The following is a 20,151-nucleotide window of genomic DNA, read 5'->3' on the forward strand; positions in this document are numbered from 1 at the left end:
ATAAGGAAGGACACTATATAATGATGAACCAAGTTAAATGAATTAATCTTTATGTTTCTCTGGACCTTTTCAACATCTTTTAAACATTGTTAGTATCTCTTCTTACTTCAAAAGGTTCTTTGTGAAGATGGTGCTTTAAAAGTCCATTGATGGTGATGGTTCCAGAATTCCGTGAATATACTAAAAACCACTGAATTGTATACTTTAAATGAGCGAATTTTATCTAATGTGAGTTATACCTAATGAAGCTATTATTTTTCTCCAAGTCCACTGAGGATGAATAGAGTAAGTAATACAATAGTCTAGTCTGCAATTAATAATCAAAATGACTTAACTCTTGTCCTGATATAAGTAAGTGTGTGTTGAATTGAAAGAAAAGAACGTCCAAGGTACATCTGGGAAGACACAGAATAGTGATGCTCAGTTTACACTAATATTAACATTTCTTCACATTCCCTGGGCACTTATAACCTCAGCCTAGGAGTCCACTTGGGTAAACTAGCTCATGATTACAATGGATAGCTAATCATAAATTTACAGAGAACTAATTCAATTATATTTTAGTGGAGTCATTTATATTCATATCATGACTAAGTCTAAAGTCTAACAAATGTGCTGATTTTTTAATTTATAAAGTAATAAACAACTTTTTCTCAATACTTAAGTTTTATTCTTGGAACATTTATAGATAACGCTAGGTAGTTCATACCTAATGGAGCATGACAACATAAAAAGTTACTGTTGAAAGATAGATCAATTAGACTAGAAACACAAGTTCATATGTACATTCACGGAATCATGAAAAGCCAAGACCAGGGAAAAGATCAATTCCTTCACTTTACAGATGAGGACACCAAGGCTCAGAGAAGGTAAATGTACTGCTCAAAGTTATAGTTAGTAAGTAGCAGAGTAAGGATTTAAATCTAAGGCAGTCTGACTTCAAAACTCAAGTCATCTGGGATTCAACAGCAGAATTCTCATTAAGTAGCTAAAATGAATTTACAACCCCAATATGTTAACTTTAAGTTTGTTTTTCTTTTTCTTAAAAGAATAAATCTATGTACAACCTATAAAGCAGGTCTCCCCAGTGAGCAGAAAATCTAAATACCCTTTTAAAATTTCAGAATAATTTTGTGAAATACAACTGTGAATTGCAAACCAAAAATTATCTAAAATATACAGTCAATATCTATGACAATGAGTTGCGTTAAGAAGTGATTTTTTTTTTTTTTTTGGTAGTCCTTGTGTTTGTTTGGTTCTTTTACCTTTAGCCATGTCACACTCCTTAATCATCTTGAGAAAGCTGGAAATTTCCCTATCTAGTCTCTGTTGACATGATTGTGCTTTCTGGAAAAAAAAAAAAAAAAGATAAAATTAAAACAAACATCATTTGCTTTAATGTTTCTATCAAAACTTTTAGTTCATGGATTGACACATAATAATAATTGAGACTTCTATATTCTTTGTGAGAAAGAAAAAGGTAAGAGAAGTTTTCCTTAGAAGCTGAATATAACATTTAGTTAATTAAGAACAAATTAACAGATACAAACTTTTCTAAATTCTAAATACATTCAATATCTATGGTGTAGAGATCATACAATTTCATTATTTACTAATATCACATTATACCATATATATCCGAACAGCTGTATTTCTCTAACTCATTTACTAACCCTTTTAGTAGACCTGGTTAACTTCACCCAGAAATTATATAATGCATCCCTTAAGAATATACCTTAGTGCTCACTTCGGCAGCACATATAGTAAAATCAGAAGAATACAGAGAAGATTAGCATGGCCCTGTGCAAGGATGACACACAAACTCATGAAGAGTTCTCTATTTTTGGGGTGGAAATGGGGAGTGTGCTGTCACATTACAGGGATTGCTACTACAGTCACGTAACAATACGTGTATAAATTTTTGTATGAGAAATTATTCTGCTTTCACCTAAAGCACAATAAAATAAAAAATAAAAAAAGGAAATACCTTAATTAAACTCTTAATGTTCATCAAAAGATTTCATCAAAAGAGTAAAAAGAGAACCTACAGACTGGGAAAAAATTTTTGGCTATTACAAATCTGACAAAAGTCTAACCTTTAAAATCTACAGGACAATCCAACACCTCTACAACAAAAAGACAAATAATCCTATTAAAAAATGGGCAAAAGAAATTAACAGACACTTCACCAAAGAAGACATTCAAGTGGCTAACAGACACATGAGGAAATGCTCACCATCACTAGCCATTAGAGAAACGCAAATCAAAACTACAATGAGATACCATCTCACCCCAGCATTACTGGCATGAATCAAAAAAACTGGAAATAACAAATGTTGGAGAGAGATTGGAACTCTTATGCACTGCTGGTGGGAATGCAAAATGGTACAACCATTTTGGAAAACAATATGGCACTTCCTTAGAAAGCCAGAAATAGAAATATCATATGATCCAGCAATCCCATTCCTAAGAACAGACCCTAGAGAAATAAGAGCTGTCACATGAATAGACATATGCACACCCATGTTCACTGTAGCACTGTTCACAATAGCAAAAAGATGGAAACAACCTAGATGCCCATCAACAGATGAATGGATAAACAAACTATGGTACATACACACAACAGAGTACTACGCAACAATAAAGAACAATGATGAATCTGTGAAGCATCTCACAACGTGGATCAATCTGGAGGGCATTACACTGAGTGAAATAAGTCATTCACAGAAGGACAAATATTGTATGAGACCACTACTATAAAAACTCATGAAAAGGTATACACACAAAAGAAACAATCTTTGATGGTAACAAGGGAGGGGAGGGATGGGGATGGAAAAACACTAAATCGACAATAGATAAGTGGTAACTTTGGTGAAGGTTAAGACAGTACACAATACTGGGGAAGCCAGCACAACTTGTACAAGGCAAAGTCATGGAAGCGCCATAGACACATCCAAACTCCCTGAGGGACTGAACTGCTGGGCTGGGGTCTGTGGGAACCATGGTCTTGGGGAACATCTAGCTCAACTGGCATAACACAGTTTATAAAGAAAATGTTCTACATTCTACTTTGGTGAGTAGCATCTGGGGTCTTAAAAGCTTGTGAGCGGCCATCTAAGATACTTCACTGGTCTCACCCCATCAGGAGCAAGGGAGAATGAAGAAAACTAAAGACATAAGGGAAAGATTAGTCCAAAGGACTAACAAACCACAACTACCACAGCCTCCAGCCGACTGAGTCCAGTACAATTAGATGGTGCCCGGCTACCACCACTGACTGCTCTGACAGGGATCACAATAGAGGGTCCTGGACAGAGATGGAGAAAAATGTAGAACAATATTCTAACAAAAAAAGAGCACACTTACTGGCCTGAGAGAGACTGGAGAAACCTCGAGAGTATGGCCCCCCCGGATACCCTTTAGCTCAGTAATGAAGTGACTCCTGAGGTTCACCCTTCAGCCAAATATTAGACACGCCCATAAAACAAAATGAGACTAAAGGGCCACACCAGCCCAGAGGCAAGGACTAGAAGGCAGGAGGAGATAGGAAAGCTGGTAACAGGGAAACCAAGGCCAACAAGGGGAGAGTGTTGACATGTTGTGGGGTTGATAACCGATGTCACAAAATAATATGTGTACTACCTGTTTAATGAGAAGCTAGTCTGTTCTGTAAACCTTCGCGTAAAGTACAATAAAAATATATATATATATATACCTTAAAAACTGTTTTTGTTAAAAACAAAACAAATGGCTCTAACGCTGATTTTAGCTAAGCAATCAAGTATATACAACACCCACAAAATCAGACCAATAAGGACATTTTCTTTGCAAGTCCATGCTTACAAAGATAAAGTAAAAGCCAGTTATAAAAACTGATCTTCTTGTAATTTGATAATTCTACATGTTTAAATCCCTAAAAGCAAAACATAAAATTAGAGTTTCATGATGTAAGCTGCATCTCATACTACTGTGGATTTAGAAGTTTGGAAATCAGATAAATCCATTTATTATATTATCAATATCATTTCGAAATTAGTTTTATTTATAGCTTCCTTTTAAAGAGGTGGGAAGAACAAGCAAGAAAAATTATAACTGTAAATTCGATTAAGGAGCCCTGGTGGTGCAGCAGTAAAGCACTTAGCTGCTAACCAAAAGGTCAGCAGTTAGAACCCACCAGCCGCTCCATGGGAGAAAAATGACAGTCTGCTTCCGTAAAGATCAAAGCCTTGGAAACCCTACAGAACAGTTCTACTCTGTCCTAGAGGATCGCTATGAGTAAATTCAGTTGATTATGGCAATAATCCAAAACCAGATGCTATTGAATCAATTCCAACTTATGCCAGCCCCATGTTTGTCAGAGCAGAACTGTGTTCCACAGGGTTTTCAATGACTGATTTTTCAAAAGTAGATCTCAGGTCTTTCTTCCAACGAACCCCTGGCTGGACTTGAATGTCCAATCTTTCAGTCAGCAGCCAAGTGCATTAACCGTTTGTACTACCCAGGGACTCTATAGAAAATATTTATTCTGGAGCCTTGATCTTACTAGCTTTAGAATCACATTGCTGTCGGTGCAGTAATATGCTTAGTCTTATGAAGCTTCCCTACCCTGTACTCTTAATCTCAACAGGTCCATCACTAAACATTTTGTTCATGCAAAATTAAACCTACTGTAGCTCAGCAGGAGCCCTGGTGGTGCAATGGTTAACAGTTCAGCTGCCAGGGGCAGGGGTCTGGGGACCACGCTTTCAGGGGACATCTAGGTCATCTGGCATAACAAAGTTGAGAAAATGTTCTGCATCCTACTTTGGTGAGTGGCATCTGGGATCTTAAAAGCTTGCAAGCGGCCATCTATGATGCATCTATTGGTCCCAACCACCTGGAGTAAAGGAGAATGAAGAACACCAAAGACACAAGGAAAGTAGTAGCCCAAGAGACAGAAAGGGCCAACATAAACCAGAGACTTCATAAGCCTGAGACCCGAAGAACTAGATGGTGCCCGGCTACCACCAATGACTGTCCTGACAGGGAACACAACAGAGAGTCCCTAATGGAGCAGGAGAAAACTGGGGTGCAGAACTCAAATTCTAGTAAGAAGACCATACTTAATGGTCTGAGACTGGAGGAGCCCAGAAAGCATGGCCCCCAGACTCTGTCTACTCAGAACTGAAACCATTCCCGAGGCCAACTCTTCAGACGAAGATTAGACTGGACTATGGGACATAAAAGGATACTAATGAAGAGTGTGCTTCTTAGCTCAAGTAGATACATGAGACTAAATGGGCAGCTCCTGTCCAGAGGGGAGATGAGAAGGCAGACAGAGTCAAAAGCTGGCTGAATGGACGCAGGAAATCAGGGGTGGAAAGGACAAGTGTGCTGTCACAGTATAGAGAGCAATTAGGATTACATAACAATAAATGTATAAATTTTCGTATGAGAGACTAACTTGAATTTTAAACTTCCACTTAAAGTACAACAATAAAATTTTAAAAAATTAAACAGAAGAGTTCAGCTGCTAACCGAAGGTCAGAGTTCAAATCCACCAGCTGCTCCTTGGAAACCCTATGGGGCAGTTCTACTCTGTCCTACAGGGTTGCTATGAGTCGGAATTAACTCGATGGCAATGGGTTTTTTACAGGTATCTCAATGTGCCAAGGTGACACAGGTAAGCACTTTTTTCACCTTATAAATTTTTTAGTGCTTATGAAGCTTAGCCACAGTAGAATTATTCACAGTACTATATTACTGACAGCCAATGTTCTCTTTAAAATCTGTATTACTCTCTGTTTTGAGAGCTCCAACATAAAAATATAATTCATTTTTTATTTATTTATTTTTTTGGAAAGGGAGAATCTTTAGACTATGAAATTAAAAACACCACAGAAAGAGAAATGGTATGCTCGATAATTTTTTAAGTCATACTCTGTGAATACAGGATGAAGGCAGGAAAAGTCAATCTGGCTTATTGAAAACATGCAGACCAAATGCATCTCTCATAATTTATTAATAGAAAGTCATTCTCACTCTATATATATTTAATACTCCTGCCCATGTGCAATTCAACACTGCTGTTTTCTCTTTTCCTTTCTACGGTGAAAGTTAGCTAGACATATCAAGTAAGCACTGGCTTTACTGGCTGACTTTGGATCTGTAATTGTGATAGCTCCTGAGGTTGTAGTCAAAGACAGGAAACACACCTCACAGCATCAATGGATCACACTGATCTTTCCTTAGCACATCTATCTGATATTTACTAAGAAAAAAAGTTTCCTTGATTGGTAATTCACTTGTTTCAAAAGGTACATAATAGATCAGCTGGAGAAGATTCACTCTACAAATACTGTTTTATAGTTGGTACCAAGTGTATCTTCTAAATAATTTAGTGCCATTTAAGTGATTAAATGAAAGAATAGAAAGACATTATTAATACAGTAAAATATAACGCATTCTCTAAATTTGTTATAATTTCCTCTTAGCAGCTATTGGCTATACTAGGACAACCTAAAAATCTGCTTATGAAAGTTAATAATTATCAACTCTTTGCAGAGCACAACGGTGTCTCTTGATTTCTACATCACTCACATTAAGTCAGGGACTCTTTTTTTTAAGTTTTAATTTTTATTTATATATTCTACACAAATGGTCCTACTATAGGCAACGTTCTAACACCTGAAGTCTGACAGCATTATTTTAAACCCAAGTTATCTGGGCACAGCACACAGACATGGACCCCAGCGGATCAGAAGGCATTGCAGGTGAACAGGAGAGCCACCTTGAGAACACAGGTCTCCTGTTCTACTTCTGTCCACTCAGAGCTTATGATCCCTAGCTATGGGGCAGCTCAGACATGTGTATCAAGGGGATGGGCAGCTACAGAAGAGTGGATAGTGGAAGAGACAGGTAACTAATTCTCGCTATTTGCTACAGATAATGCACATTTGGTTAACCAGGAGCAGAAAGAGATTGTCTATCACAGATGATGGATAAACTGTGGTTTATTCATTTGCTAGACTACTACTCATCAATAAAAAGGAACTACTGATGCACACAACATTATAGTGAGTGAAAGACGTAAACACAAAAGGCATATGTTGTATGATTCCACTTAACATGAACTCTAGAACAAGCAAAACTGACTTCTAATGACAGAAACTCATCAGTGGTTGCCTGAGATGGAGGTGGAGGGCACTGTCTGGGAAGGGGCTTAATGGAACTTTCTGTGCTAAAAATGTTCTATATTTTGATAGGAGTGGTTGTTACACAGGGTATATACATCTGTCGTAACACATCAAACTGAACACTCAAAATGAATTCATCTTATTGTATAAAAATTATTCCTCAATAATATCGATATAAACTTTTAAAATAAAAGATTGGAGAACCCTGATAACTTTCCTCTTTGCAGAAAATAGCCAGTATTGGGAGCACTGATTCCCTGATACTCATCTCTAAGTCTTCCGAACTCCAGCCAATCCCACTTCAAGGATAATCCCATATTCGATCATTCCTCAATCTAAGTCAACTCATAGAACATTTATTATTTTTCAAGGAGCCCTAGTGGTGCAACGGTTAAGAGTTCAGCTGCTAGTCTAAAGGTCAGCAGTTTGAATCCACCAGCTGCCCCTTGGAAATCCTACAGGACAGTTCTACTCTATCCTATAGGGTCGCTATGAGAATCAACTCAATGGCAACGGGTTTGGTTTTGGGTTTTGGTGATTATCATGGCCTTGCTTTGTAATTTTTTTAATGTTTTATTCTACAACAGGTATTTACACAAAGTAAAAAAAAAATTTTTTCAAAACAAAAGGGTAAGGGTACAGAGAGAAAAGTAACTCTCTCACATGGACTGTCAGTCCTAGCCCCTCCTCCACCTTTTCCAGTCCCAAAGCAACAACTGCTAATAACTGCTCATCTTTCTAGCCTATATACAAATATGTGTGCAAGCCCTTATTTTTTTCCCAAGTCGTAGCATATTACATACATCGTTTTATACCTTGCCCTTTTCACTAAACTATATAGATATCTTAAGTATACCAGTGTCTTAGTTATCCAGTGCCAAAGCCGACAGAAAGAAAGCCTTACCCTCGAGCCAGCACTCTGAATTTGGACTGCTAGCCTCCTAAACTGTGAGAAAATAAATTTGTTTGTTAAAGCCATCCAATTGTGGCATATCTGTTACAGCAGCACTGGATAACTCAGACAGAATTTGGTACCGAGAAGTAGCGGTGCTGCTGTAATAGATACCTAAAATGTAGAAGCAGTTTTGGAATTGGGTAATTGGTAGAAGCTGGAATAGTTTTAAGGTGCCTAATTGTAAAAGTCTAGATTGTCTTGAAGAGACTGTTGGTAGAACTGCGGACAACAAAGGCGATTCTGATGAGGGCTCTGAAGGAACCGAGGAGAGCTACAGAGAAAGTCTCTATTGTCTCAGAGAACACATTTGGCACCAGCAACAGAATGTTGCTAGAAATGTGGACATTAAATGTGCTTCTGGTGAAGCTTTAAAAGAAAATGAACATGTGACTGGACAATGGAGGAAGGGTGATGCTTTTTATGCAATGGCAAAGAACTTGTCTGAATCATGTTGAAATGTTTGGTGGAAGGTACAGCTTGTAAGCGATGGACCTGGACAACTGGTTGATGAGATTTCTAAGCAAGATCTTAAAGGGGCCCTGTGTTTTCTCCCTGTGGCTTATAGCAAAATGAGAGAAGAAAGAGAAGGACTTACAGATAAACTGTACAAAATGAAAACAGAACTTAAAGATTTCGAAAATTCTGTTGTACAAACTAAGGACACATGTTCTAGAATGTTCACCAAGGATATGGCTACACAATCTTTTGTTAAAGAGATTAAGCCTGTATCTGATGGACCTGACCACAACAGAAAACCCATCAGCTTAGAATGAAGGGGACAGAGAAAGAATAAAAATAATGTCGTCTGCCTCTTGGAATTCTACAGGCAGGAAACAGACTAAAGGAGCTACATCTGTTGTCCTCTAAGAAAAGAAAAGGACCATCCCTGGAGCAGCTTAGAGATCAGCAGAGCTGTTGGAAGGAGCATGGAAAGCACAGCCTTCTCAGTTTCGAAGGGTGGGGCCACAGTTTCCTAGATCTCGAAGAGTGGGGCAACAGCCTCCTAGGTTTCAAAGAGTCAGATCTTCGCCAACTCAGTTCCGGAGTGTGTGGCTGCCATTAAGGTGTGCTGGGATATGGGGCCACCACCCAAAGTTGAGAGGGTGCAGCTGCCACGCCCAAGGGGCAGAAGAGTGGGGCCTGCTGGGGTCAAGTGGGTTAGGTTGCCATTCAGACGGATTAGGAGAGGTGGGGTAAGATAGATGTTAAGACACATGGAAATCTCCAAGGAACCAGGAAGCAGAAGCTGAAGAGACAAGGACCTTCCTCCAGAGCTGACAGAGAGAGAAACCCTTCCCCTAGAGCCAGCACTCTGAATTTGGACTTCTAAGCCTCCTAAACTGTAAGAAAATAAATTTCTATTTATTAAAGCTATCCACCATGGTATTTCCATAATAGCAGCACTAAACAACTAAGAAAACCAGTATATGTAAATCTACCTCATTCTTGTATAGATGCACCAATCTTATTTATCCAGTTCCCTATTGATGTATATGGAGCCCTGGTAGCGCAGTGTTAAGAAACTGCCTGCTAACCAAAAGGTCAGCAGTTCGAATCCACCAGCTGCTCCTTGGAAACCCTATGGAGCAGTTCTAGTCTGTCCTATAGGGTCGCTACGAGTTGGAATTGACTTGACAGCAATGGATGTGGTTTTTTCTGGATTTTACTGACGTATATACATCTTTCTGAACATTCATTTTAATTAGGAATCTTCTATTGTTAAATCAGGAAAGCTTTATATTATTTTCTCACTTAGTTGAAATGTAACATCATCTGCTTATTACTTTTTATAACACAGACACAATTTTGATCTTACAGAATCAAAACACCCTGAACAAATAAAACCTCCACTTTGCTAATACAGCATTGTCCATCAAAGAACTTTCTACAATGATGAAAAAATTCTACATCTGTGCCATCCAGTATGGTAGCCACTAGCCACATGTTGCTCCGGAGCACTTGAAATGTGGCTAGTAAAATGAGGAACTGAATTTTTAATTTAATTGTAATTAATTTAAATGTAAATAGTCAACTGCCTAGACGCTATTGTTTTGGACAATGCAACGCTGTGCTTGAATTTATCTTCCAATTTTTATTTCTAAAAGAATATTTTCCATTTGGACTACAACCACGAGGCCAATATCTCAACAAACTTGACTTACACTTTTCTCCCTGGAGGCCTAACCTCAACGTAGAGTTAAGAGAAAATGTTTTAAGCTTTTGGAGGCTTTTCATTTTAGGGAAGATAAAATAAGATCAAGGTATCAAACAACATTTTCAATATGGACATTTCTTGCAGATCTATTTACTGATGCAGAAGCGACTTGGGGATATAAGGTCAGTTTTGTGGTTAATTCAGATCGTTTGGCTTAGCGGTTTTCCAGTCCTGCAGTTCCTAATTTCCTTTGGAATGTCTATAGACATCTAGAACAAATCTGTTCTACAAATTGGCTGCAGAATTTCTTTGCACCTTGGGAACCCAAGGATCCAGGGCATCCTGGAGCCCACCTACCACAAGTTACATTCAACATACTTCAAAGCTCATCTCAGATTTTACCTGTTTTGGACCAGCCTCCAGAAATTGAGACAAAGTCAAGATTCACATAATTAGTATTCAAATTCTTTTGGACATAGATATGCTATAACCTGCAAAATCTGAGAATGCTTAAAAATGCCTAAAACTCTCACTGACTTCAGATGCTATAAAATCTAGAAGGCAAAAAACTACGGTTTTAAGGTTAACATAGAAACCAAATATTCAAATAAGGAATAAAAAGAAAGGCTGATAACTTCAACATTTGAAAATTATAAAGAAAAACTTTTCTTCAAGAAAATTTTTTAATAGTATGAAAGCTACTATGCTTTTATTTTACATGTAGTTTCCATTAAAACGGTCTTAAAATTACCATATTCCTGGAAAAGACATTGATATACTTCGTCTTTTCAGGTTTTGTCATCTACTTTATATTGAGGTTAGATAAATAAGTATTTCTTTTCACTTACAGAATATTGACTAAAAATTAAAATATTTAGCATAGTTTTATTTTTTACTTGTTTAACATGACTTTGGTCATATGTATTTAAGCCTCCTCTATTTACCTGAACAGTTTTAATGTTATTTAGATGCTCTAATAGCTGGTACTTTTGCAAAGTTCATTGATCTGAAAATTATGTTTATGGTTGTCACATTACACATTAGGCTTTAAAACAGAAGTAGTACTGGTAAAGCAACTCTCAACAAATTCTAGGAAATGTCTTCAACTAAATGTGGAAGAGTTCACATTCTTTAATATTCCATCAAAAATTAAGATTAGGGATGAAAAGAATCAAAATCTCTTTCCTATACAAGCTTCTCAGCCCTTAACAACAACAACAAAAAAACAAACCTGTTGCTTTCGAGTTGATTCCAACTCATAGCGATCCTATAGGACACAGAAGAACTGCCCCTTAAGTTTCCAAGGAGCGGCTGGTGGATTCGAACTGCCGACCTTTTGGTTAGCAGCCTGAGCTCTTAACCACTGCACCACCAGGGCTCCTTCTCGGCCCTCAGGGCAATAAAACACCTTATGTATGAGTAAACTTAACTTCATTAAAGTTGTTGATTTAAAAATATTCAAATTATCCAACTAATAAATTAAATTAAATTTGGTAGGCAAATTCATATGCTCTGACATAATTATCTGGATTGAAACTCATCATCCCATCTAGTTCTAATTCTTTCAAACCTAATTCTCATTGTTTTATAGACAAGGTGAATCTATAAGGTACAGTCATAAAATTGATGCCCCAAAAATACCTATTTCATTTCAATTAAATAGGCTCATAATTCGCTACGGAAAAGGCACTGATGTCACTTCAGATGAGGGCCCTCTCATTCACTACTGACACTTTACCTTACCTCTAAGCAATGAAGTTACAGATTGCAAGTGGTTTTAAATGAAACTAGTCACTAGGAAAGGTATCACTATGGTTGCATTATTTAAACTCTGAAATGTGCAGTGAAGTCATAAAGGGCAGCAAGTCACACTATGCACACTCCCCCTAATGGCGGCAGTTTTCAAATAGAATGACAATCTGATGACAGCAATCTAAATATTTTAACATAAAAAGATATACACAGGCTCATGCCTATATCTTTAGTGCATACCTAGAGACATCTGATAGTTTATTACCATGACAGAGACATCATAAATACCTAAAAAATATGGGCAGACAAACAGCAATCTATTTCCATCACTGTCAGGAACCTTAATTTCAAAACCTCACAATTTAAAAAAATAATAATTCTTGGTACTACCTAAGTGGCAGAATTAGCTATAAAGGTCAAGTTATGTTTTCCTACTTACTTCTAAAGATTCCTTTAAGTCTACAGTAGAAACCGTATCTTCCTCTTCATCATCAGTCAATTGGTCCTGGGAACAGTAGTGAGTGCTATAAGCAGAATGGTCTTCTATTGCTTCTAGCCAATCCTGAAATAACACAAGGATTTCACTAAAAATGGAGAAGCATTTTTACTCAAAAGGGATAATGTGACAATGATCTGGAGAGCATAACATTTACGTGGACAAACAAACATCATGGCCTCAAAAAATAAATATATAAAGCAACTAACAATAAAATAATGATCTAGAACTCTTGTCCATAAAAGGTGTCTGGATAAAAGACATTTCCCAATATTTAAAAAATATCTATAAGTTTTACATAATCATTAATATTAATACTCATACATATTACAGAAATTAAATAATACATAGGAATTTTTTACTTTAACATTATAAACTCTCAACGCTGTTGAATAAGTTACTATACAATAATAAATCTAGTCACATAATTTTACCAACTTATAATAATCAAATTATAAGCATAAGAAACTCAAATCTTTTTAACATCATCAATTGCCCTGATGCTTTAACTTTTACTTATGTTTTTTAAAAAAAATCAGTGATTTCTCAAAAGGAAACTGAGACTGTCTGACCTAAAAATACATGTCTTACTTCTTCCTCATTTTCTTACAGTATTACTCAGGGTCAAATCTTACCATTTTGTGAAATGCTGAGACAGCAAGAATCTCATGAATTGGACTGTTTAGGGCTCTTTGAGGCCAAAGCTATTCACTCTGGGAACTGGACTTTTTAAATCCCTTACATGATTTACAAAAAAAAAAAAAAAAAAAAGTCTATGGATACTGCTTTTATTTAAAGGAATATGGATTCTCCATTAAATGGCTGAAACATGATTTTCTGTAGATAGAGTCTCAATTTTCTTGCTTACTGCTATTGCTCAATTTACCACAAAAGAAGGCGGAGTCTATACCATAATCGGCGTCAGAATAACTGGGTTGTAGTCCAGGCAGGTACTGTTACTTGCAAGGTGTACAACCTTGGGAAAATCACTTCAGTCTTACAGTCTTCATCTTCCTCACCCATAAATTAAGGGATAGACTAATCACTTAGGTATTTTCCAACATCAATAACCACCTCTTACTATCAGAGAATCAAAATGAAAAAAGATTTATGAACAGAAAATACCTGCAGGTACATGTTAATAACTAGCTAATTCATAAGCCAACTTTCAAAAGCTTCATATAATTGCCTCATTAAAAAGGTATGATCACCAAGACTTTAGATGTTAATATTAAACCTATATTACATTCTTCATGCTTTTATATGTTCTTTAAGTTTTATGAAAGATAAATTAATCCATAAATTTACCTCTCTTGACTGTTGAAGGCTGTTCTTAGGAACCCTGAAGCCATGAATAGTGTCATCAAAGCATTTAATAAAGAAGAGGCAGCTATCATTGGATTTTACCTTTGACATAAAGAAATCAATAAGACAATAGCATTCACTCATATAAAAGAGAACCCTGAAACTATCTGTACATAAATCTAAACATATTAGCATGGCAATGATATACAGTTAAACAACTTCTACACACTAAGAAAAACTGGAAAAAATAATTTACAGTGGGAGCATCAAATGTAATTGTAGCTTATCTATGTCAAATCTGGCTTTCACATTCTTAATTACACAAATACTGGTAGTCCATTGGGTATGTAGTTTTAGTTTCAACTTTTCTATTAAATATAATTTATTATGCACTTTAGCTATAAAGTCATTTAAAAACCACAGCTCCAATTTCTTATTCATATCATTCTCATGAACTTTTTGTTTTAACTGAGTTTAGAAAATGTTTGAGCTGAGTATAGAAGAATGAGTAATAACTAAGGTTGATGAAGAAGAAAAGGGAGGGAAGAAAGGAAGAATGAGAAATAACTGTCCTTTTGAAATATGAATTTGGAAAAAAAGAGGACTTGAGAATGTAAAAGGACACACTTCTGCTCTAAGATCCTACCAGAGGACCCCCATGCAGAAAACAACTACGAAACCTGGACGCAAAGCAAAAAGCAACTACTAGAAAGAACTGGAAAGTGAACAAAAGCTAACAGACTCTGATGGGGGTACATTCTCTTGTAGAAAAGGAAATGAGGAGCTATACAAGTAAGTTCCCTTCCTCAAGACTTTTACTCTGGGGCAAAGTGCAGTCCACATAGTACACATAATACCAGCAAGGGCACATGTGGAAACATTCACAGTCTTTGCATCTTTGTGAACTACAAAACTGAATCCGGGAAGCAATGAACACTCAAGAAAATAAAGGAATCCCATAAGGGAGAGAGCCAGAGAGGGGATCCCCAAACTCTGTCTACTCATATCTGTAAATGACTCACAAATCACACATGTACAGAAAAAACTCAAAGCAGCTCATATCAACACAACATACGAACAAAGACCAGAGCTGAGGCCCAAGAAACAGTTTGCAATGAAAACAGGCAGGAAAATGACTTGCAAAAACAAAGGAAATAACATTTATCAGAAAAAAAGAATCCAGAATCTGGAGAACTTAACATTCATAATAATTAAGGATATAATCCAAGATTACCTGACATATAAAGAAGCAAGAAAGGGGAGCACATTCTCAAAAGAAAAAAAAAGCAATTAAAAGGCAAAAAAATTGTTAAAATGGATAAAAGAGATTGAACTATATGCTGTCTACAAGAGACACATAATAAGTATAAAGATACAGATAAGCTGAAAGCAAATGAATAGAAAAAGAGATTCATGCAAACAGTAAACATAAGAAGGCCAGAGTGGTTATATTAATATCATACAAAATAAGATTTCAAAACAAACTGTATCGCAAGAAATAAGGAGGGCCACATCAACCTGGTTAATCAGGAAGACAACAATCATAAATATATGTGTGCTCAATAACAGTGCGAGAAAGAAACCATTTCATAAGCATACTAGATGGCAGAAGAAAGAGCCACTGAACTTGAAGACAGATCAATCTGAAGAACAGAAAGAGAAAAGAATGAAGAAAAATGAACAGGAACTCAGAGACCTGTGACACTTTATCATGTGTACCAACATACAACAATTAGAGTCCCAGATGGAGAACAGAGAAGGAGGTTAAAGAAATAGTTGAAGAAATAATGGTCAAAACTTTCCAAATTTGATGAAAACATTAATTTACACACGCAAGAAATTCAATAAACTCCAAGTAGGATAAACCCAAGGAGATCTACACATCACAGTCACAACTGCTGAAAGACAAAGAGAATGACAAACAGAAAACCTTGAAAGCACCAAAAGAAAAATGAGTCATCAGGCAAAGGAGAAGCGCAGTAAAATTAACAGCTGACTTTGCATCAGAAACAATGGAGACCAGTGACAGGAGGATGACCTATTCAAAGGCTGAAAGAAAATTTCTATAGCCAGCAAAACTACTGCTCTAAAATGAAAACAAAATAAAGACACTCCCAAATAAACAAAGACTTAGAGAATTTGTTGCTACCAAGCACACCTTACAAAAAAGGGTAAAAAGAGTCCTTTAGGCTGAAAGAAAGTGACACCAGACAAGAAATAAAGAGAACTGGTAAAGGAAATAACATAGGTAATTATAAATACACTATAAATATATTTTTCATTTGTCTTCTCTTAATTGATTTAAAAATAACTACATAGCACAATAATCATAAAATCATATACTTGGGCTTGTAACATATAAAGATGCACTATACATGACAATAATAATACAAAGGAGCTGGGGAGGGGATAGAAGGGTACTGGAGCAAGAAAATGACTCTAGATGGTAACCTGAATCCACTGGAAAAAGTAAAGAGAACTGGAAATGCTAAGCATGTGAGTTAATATAACAGACTCTATAAATATAGTTTTCCTCCATTCTTTCCTTCTTAAAAACACCTGAGATTAACATATGTCCACACAAAAACTTGTACGTGAATGTTTACAGCAGCATTATTCATAACAGCCTAAAAGTGGAAACAACCCAAATGTCTATCAACTGATGAACGGATAAACAAAATATGGTATATCAATACAACAGAATATTATTCAGCCATAAAAAGGAATGAAGTCTCCACACACGGTACAACACAGATGAACCTTGAAAACATTTTACTAAGTGAAAGAAGCTAGTCATAAAAGACCATTCATTATATGATTCCATTTATATGAAACATGCGGAATAGGCAAATCTAGAGATAGAAAGTAAATTAGTGGTTGTCTAATTCAGGAAGGGTAGTGGAGGGCTGATCGGGAATAAGGCGTGACTGTTAATGAGTATGAGGTTTCTTTCTGGAGTGATGGAAATTGATTGTGGTGATGGATATACAACTCTGTGACCACACTAAAAAACCACTGAACTATACACTTTAAATGAGTGAATTGCATGGCGTGTGAACCATATCCCAATAAAGTTGTTTAAAAAAAAGACAAAAATACACATAACACTGTATAAAACAATAAATATAACATTATATTGTTGGCTTTTTAAACACATAGAGTCAGGAGATACATGACAATAATACCACAAAGGAAGGGGTAGGAAATGGAGCTATCTTAGAGCAAAGTTTCCATATTTTATGGAATTAAATTAGTATTAATCAGAAGTAGACTGTTATAAATTAAGATAGATACTGCAATATCCAGAACAAACACTAAGAAGATAACTAACAAATATAATAAAATAATTAAAATTAGAAATAATACCTATCAAATCCAAAAGAAGGAAGAAAAGGAAAAACAATAAAAAAAGCATGAACACAGAAACAAACAATAAATGACAGGCAGAAACTCAACTATATCAATAACAACATTAAATGTAAATTCATTAAACAATCCAATAACAAAAACAAAGATTGTCAGACTGGATAAAAATACAGGATACAATTACAGGCTGTCTACAAGAGACACACTTTAGATTCAAAAGACACCAATAGGTTTAAAGTAAAAGGATAGAAAAAATATATACCATGCAAACAATATCCATATGAGAGCTTAGATGGGACTTGACGCCAAGAAAATGTTACTAGGGACAAAGAGAGACATTTTATACTGATAGCAAGGTCAATCCTTAAGGAAGATATAACAAGTATAAACAATATGCACCTAACAACAGAGCCCCAAAATTCATGCAGCAAAAACCGCCAGAACTGAAGTGAGAAACAGAACAGCTAGACATAAAGTCAGCAAGGATACAGGGGATAGCTACAGAACACCCAACAACAGCAGGATGCAACATTCTTCTCAAGAACACATGGAACATTCTCCAGGATAGACCAAATGGTAGGCTATAAAACAAATCCCAATAGATTTAAAAGGACTGAAATCATACAAAGTATGTTCTCCAACCAAAATGGAATTAAATTAGACCTCAACAACAGAAGGAAATGTGGTTAAATCCACAAATATTTGGAAATGAAACAACACACCTCTAAACCTACTGCTCAAAGAAGAAATCAAAAGGAAAACTAGCAAATATATTGGACTGAAAGAAAACAAAAACACAACATATAAAAATTTATGAGATACAGTGCTTTAAGATAAATTTATAGCTATAAACACCTATATTAGAAAAAAAAATCTCGTATCAATAACCTAAGCTTCCACCTTAAGAAACTGGAAAATGAACAATGCCTGCCTTACAGCAGTCACTCAGTGAATGCCCATTAGCTTGTATTGATATGTGATTCCTAAGTGTAGGTTTCAAGCAGGCAACTGAACAAGAGAAACTGTAAGTTGCAAAACAAGATCAGGGCTAACAGAGTAGGAACTAGTTAACTCCAGAGAAGCCAAAGGCCAAGAAATTTCTAAAAAGGGGGGGAGGGGCAATTTGTTTATTTGCTTTTTGTTTTAAGGAAAATGTGAGTGAGATTAACCCTTCAACTGAGGGTTTTAATCACATACAGGCATGCGTGCCTTAACGTCCACAACACATTCTGTGAACAGGACATTATGTGATTTGGATGTTGTGTGAACATTCGGGTCCCTGTGGCACAGGCCTGGGGGTGCTGCTGTGTGTTGCTCCGTCTGGGCAGCTCCCGCTGCGGATGCCTCAGGTGAGCCAGGTCCCACATGGCCCTGTAGCCCCGTGAAGGTCACAGCAGGAAGGCTCTGGGCATGGCATTGGGCAGCAGGGGAGCCATCTCGAGACCCCTGCCCAGGCCAGGCCTGTGGTGCTGCCGACCTTGGGTACTTGGGAGCGAGACTGGGCGCCCATTCTTCCTAGCAGCAGGGACGCCTGTCCCCGCAGGTGGGGGGACAGCAGGGTGGGCTTGTTGCCAAGTGGGGCTGTGGGAAGGTGTTAAAAATATAAGTAGTAGGTTTAAATTGTCGGGGAGCCAAAGTGTCACCTTAAAACAAAAACAAAGCCAGGGGAAAAGGGAGAAATCAAAAAGCAGCCTGGGCCAGGGTGGCCTCGTGTATACCAACGGTTTTTGTCATTTATGGCTGGGCAAGATTTATGACTCGGCACCCCAAAGCTGTAAACAGAGCACAAAACAGCAAACACTTGCTCCTTTTGGCATATTACAGCTGTGCAACATGAAAGGGGGGGATGGGTCAAGTAGGAGGCAGAGCCAGCCACAAAAATTCACTCGCTGCATTTTCTCTCCAAACCAGCCCAGCTGGATGCGGCATGTGAAGAAAGTGTAAGTCAATAATCAACCCACACTTTTTCCTCCAAACTGCTGATGTGACTGTCACCACCTTCTCTGCTAAGCCAGCAGGAGGGAAGACCAGCTCACTCATAAGAACCTGCCCAGGGAGAGGACAGTGGGGGCCAAGGAGACTGAGGGCCTTTGAGCCCAGGCTGGGGCGCCCAGGTCGCATACCCTTCCACAGGTGGACTACACTGGGCAAAATGTGGGGACTAGACACGGAGTCGCGGGAGCCAAACGGGATCCAGGTTGGGAGTTTGGGCCTGGGTCGCCATTGCTGCAGACTGTGTGGCTTCCAGGCCACGCACAGCAGCCAGGCAGAAGTGGGACTCCAATCTCAACACGAGGGTCTGGCATCTTGGCACTGAGACACCTGGGTGTCCTGGCCCACAGACGTATATGTGGCCTGACATTGCCCAAATGGACGTTAAACAACACATACCTGTATAGTCAAGATATATATGACAAAAGTAACACAAAGGATGGAGTAGGAAATGGAGTTATCTCAGAGCAAAGTTTCCATAGTTTATGGAACTGAGTTACTGTTTACTAGATGAACAAACAGCAGGAACAGAAGAGAATGGCCAAGATTGCATACAACAGAAGTGACTAAAAGATTAGAGGGGATTAGAGACAGATTCCTGGGCCTTCAGGTCTAACATGAAAGGAGGAAGAGGTGCAAGGACAGCGAAGGGTCCACAACCATCAGATTATACCGCTCAGGTACGTGACTAAGCCTGTGACTCCTCAAGGGGAACAGCACTTGTTCCCTGAAAGTCTTCACACTGAGAAAAGCAGATGCTGTACTCTAAGAAGCAGATATGCTGCTAGGGGATGCTGACACTGTAAAGGACCTGAAGCAAGAAACAAGAAAGTACATCTAGGCCCCAGGCTTAAATCAATTTCTAAAGAAGAAAAACTTGCTTATTTTCCTAGCTTGTAAAAGTAAAACAGCTAGAAATGAATACAGAGAACCTAAGAATCCTGATTTCATCATA

At 37.4% G+C, this 20,151-nt stretch overlaps 1 protein-coding gene and 1 non-coding gene across 8 annotated transcripts in view; one reads left to right on the forward strand and one right to left on the reverse strand.

Annotated features, from left to right (window-relative positions):
* The window catches only part of LOC101360186 (oxysterol-binding protein-related protein 1), a 173,661-nt gene that overhangs the window by 61,769 nt on the left and 91,741 nt on the right, over nucleotides 1-20,151 (reverse strand). For all 7 annotated transcript variants that reach the window (XM_023742068.1, XM_023742066.1, XM_023742069.1 and 4 more), the window contains 3 exons: nucleotides 13,842-13,940; nucleotides 12,477-12,599; nucleotides 1,266-1,347 (listed from right to left, as the gene is read on the reverse strand). In XM_023742068.1, coding sequence (XP_023597836.1) covers nucleotides 1,266-1,347; nucleotides 12,477-12,599; nucleotides 13,842-13,940 — 304 coding nt within the window. The remainder of the gene's footprint in view (nucleotides 1-1,265; nucleotides 1,348-12,476; nucleotides 12,600-13,841; nucleotides 13,941-20,151) is intronic.
* On the forward strand, nucleotides 1,740-1,845 carry LOC111822721 (U6 spliceosomal RNA). The gene has a single exon (XR_002825853.1). It is a non-coding gene; the product is annotated as a U6 spliceosomal RNA (small nuclear RNA).

This window comes from Trichechus manatus, unplaced genomic scaffold (assembly GCF_000243295.1).
Source record: "Trichechus manatus latirostris isolate Lorelei unplaced genomic scaffold, TriManLat1.0 scaffold00199, whole genome shotgun sequence".
In the NCBI taxonomy this organism is placed as follows: Eukaryota; Metazoa; Chordata; class Mammalia; order Sirenia; family Trichechidae; genus Trichechus; species Trichechus manatus.